The sequence below is a fragment of the Anoplophora glabripennis genome, unplaced genomic scaffold, assembly GCF_000390285.2.
Source record: "Anoplophora glabripennis isolate ALB-LARVAE unplaced genomic scaffold, Agla_2.0 scaffold92, whole genome shotgun sequence".
Classification (NCBI taxonomy): domain Eukaryota; kingdom Metazoa; phylum Arthropoda; class Insecta; order Coleoptera; family Cerambycidae; genus Anoplophora; species Anoplophora glabripennis.
The window spans coordinates 528,760-531,853 of NW_019416269.1; the positions used below are offsets into that span (position 1 = coordinate 528,760).

General features: G+C 29.1%; 1 protein-coding gene across 1 annotated transcript in view; it reads right to left on the minus strand.

Annotated features, from left to right (window-relative positions):
- Positions 1 to 651: 651 nt before the first annotated feature.
- The window catches only part of LOC108903285 (epididymal secretory protein E1-like), a 16,660-nt gene continuing 14,217 nt past the window's right edge, over positions 652 to 3,094 (minus strand). Inside the window, exons 3-4 of the mRNA XM_018705404.1 lie at positions 2,209 to 2,381; positions 652 to 903 (exon numbers count right to left, since the gene is read on the minus strand). Coding sequence (XP_018560920.1) covers positions 811 to 903; positions 2,209 to 2,381 — 266 coding nt within the window. The 3' untranslated portion in view covers positions 652 to 810. The remainder of the gene's footprint in view (positions 904 to 2,208; positions 2,382 to 3,094) is intronic.

Here is a 3,094-nt window from a genome sequence, read left to right on the forward strand (position 1 = left end):
ATTTGCAATTTTATAAAAAATACTGCCAAAAGAGACAAAGTGAGCTCAGTTATTCTTGGCAATGTGAGATGGGAAGGTCACGCACCAGGGAGTGCTATTATAAAATGTGCAGTAACTATAACATCATCAGAAGAGAACGTTGTTTTAAACCCAAATTCTATTACTCCACTAAGTTTAAATAATCTATTTTTAAAATTCTACATTTATTAGATTACGTGTACCGCCTCCTGATCAGTAAATAATCACTTACCGATCGCTAAAATGTAAACGCCACTTACAAATGTCTCAACAAATTCAGTAAAGGTGTCAAATTACCTGATAATGCAAAAATGTTTTTAATTTATCACAAAGTGCCATAATACTTTTGAAAATTATATGTACAGTTTAAATCTATTTGTTTATCTTTATATTATATTTTACTTATTATTATTGTTATTATTATTTGGACCTCATTTTGACTTCATTTGATTTTCTGGATTTTTTTTTATTATTTATTAGAATTAGCTTAATACCTTTAAAATGAAGTAAAAAGACTGTAAATAGCATTTAGATATTATTATCTTCATAAATCTAAACTACTGATCAGTGGAGGAAAGAGAAAACTAGGAGAAACTGTCTTTTAAAATTAATTCAAACTCAAAAAATAATTAATGGTGTTAGTACTCCAATTTATTTTTTATATTTATTGTATAAATAAATGTAATACCTACAAATAAAATTACGATAAAAACATGTTTTGATAATCGTCATGATTCAATATTATTACATATATTGCAATAATTTTTGTCAATATGCAAAAATAAACAATTTTTATATAAGATTTACTGGAATCCGAACGCAAAATGCAAGTTCAAAATCATTTCCGTCTTCATACTTTGCAGTCAACCTGAGATGACCTCGTCTCTGAAAAAAATACATATTTTTAGTTTCTAAAAAAGTAGTTTCACTATAAAATTATGTGTTACTTCTCAGTATTTATATTTCAAAAAAAATCAATCGAACACCTTCATAAATGTTTACAAGCCACGTGACCCCCGAGCTTAGGCAGCCCAATATTGCACAACTGTTCCTGGTGACGAAAAATTCCTAAATTCTTTTACAATGAACCCTAACAAACCGTTACGCCTACGCTCGAGATAATGCGATCGCTGATTGGTTGAATAGAATCTCGTGAAAAATTGCACCAATCACAGCCGGTGAAACATAATATTGCGTTTCAATGTTATCTTGATCTTATTGTTTTAATAATTTTTATCCAAAAAGTAATTATATCTTGGATTGTTGAGTTTATGAGTGTAAAATATGGCCAACCATTTCAAATTTGAAAGATATATTTATTAATCATTTTTATTGGGTTTAGTTTAAAAGGTAGAAAACCAAAAACTGCGCTTGTGGATATTTTACTGTTACTAATTAAGGCCATCCACATTTTTTATTAAATTAAGAAATGTGTATTTTTTGTGAAATTTTGTACTTAGCCATTTACAATGATAACTTGTTACAGGGCTACAAGTATTTAGACATTATATAAAAAATCGCTAATATGGTATCTCGAATTTAGATTTAGACATGTTGATGTTTAGAAAGACATAGCGTCTTCTTCATCAGGAGAAACCTGAAGATTCTTCAGTTGATATTTATTTTTGCTATGTATATTTTCCCTGGTGTGAAGTAGGTGCTATTCCCATAGAAAATCTATTTCACAAGTATCGAAATATACGTAAATTTTCCTTGACTGCACAAGGAAATTTCGCCGTATTTCGCACGTTTTTGGAGAATACAGAATATACTATACGATTATAAATAACATCATCACTTGTATAAAAGGTATTTCTCCCTCTTCGGCCAATTCTTGACCTTAATAATAATTATTATTATTGATGAAATTTATAATCTATAAGTGTCTAAAAAATTTTGCATGTTCATTAAAGAGAGGTAACAAAAATGTTCTACTTCCTCTACAACTTCATTTTGTTGATTCAATAGAATACCAAAATTTTAAATCGTACATTTTAGAAATTTTAATCATAAGAATTTATTTGACCTCAATAATGACACAAAATATCAATAACTAACTGTATATTATCTGAATTTCAGTCAGATTAATATCAGATTAATTTTACAAGAAGCAAATTAATTGTTTGGTACTGTTTAACATGGAAAACAATTATCAAAAAAAGTATAGCTTAGCAAATAGGAAAAACTTACTCTTAATAATGTACTATTAAAATAAACATCTCCGGAATATTTTCTTGTGGCAGATTCACTTAAAGGGCACCCTCCCCAATGAAGACATATATCATTAGGGGTAACTTTCAATCCCCATGCATAACCTAATTGCACAATATAGGCTTCCCCGAGAAGAGCAGCAAAGCTAGTATCTGAAAAATTAGGAGCTCATTATGGTAACCACTATCATACTGTTATACAATTAGCCCAGACGGTATCTGTTTCAAAGAGTCCATATTTGGGTGAATCGTATATCCACGGAGATTTTTGTCTTTTTGGCTTTCAAATATCACTAGAAATGAAAATTTTTCTATGCGCATAAAAAAAACGTGGTATTTACTTTTGGCGGCACAAAATGTTAAAAAAAAATTCGAAAATTTTCTTTCTATTTAATTATGTATCTTTTCCAGAGTTGATTTTAGGCGAAAGTGGAAGAGGAAAAAAATGTTTGTAATTAAATTTTTTACAATACATGACTGGTTACAAATCGAATGAATCATGATTATTATGGTAAAAATCGAAAAAATCACAAAAATGGGGTTAAAAAACAATACTTTTTAAGAAATATTTTTGGTGTATTTAAATTGGGCGTCGGACCTTTATACTTGGCTCAAGAAAACTTCATGTTATGTAGAATCATCACACCAAATTTCAGCAAAATCGGTTCGATAGATTTTGCATAATAATTTTGCAATCCAGATTTTGAAAAAAAATTTGCAAATTTTCAAATTTTTGCACAGCAAAAACCAAGGCCCTTAGATACTTGAAAATTTAATCACATATAGAAGGGCTCTCAGGCTTTCAAACTTTTTTTGAAAAATTCGAATCCGTCAATTAGGAGAGCTCTGGCGCTTGTTTAAACATT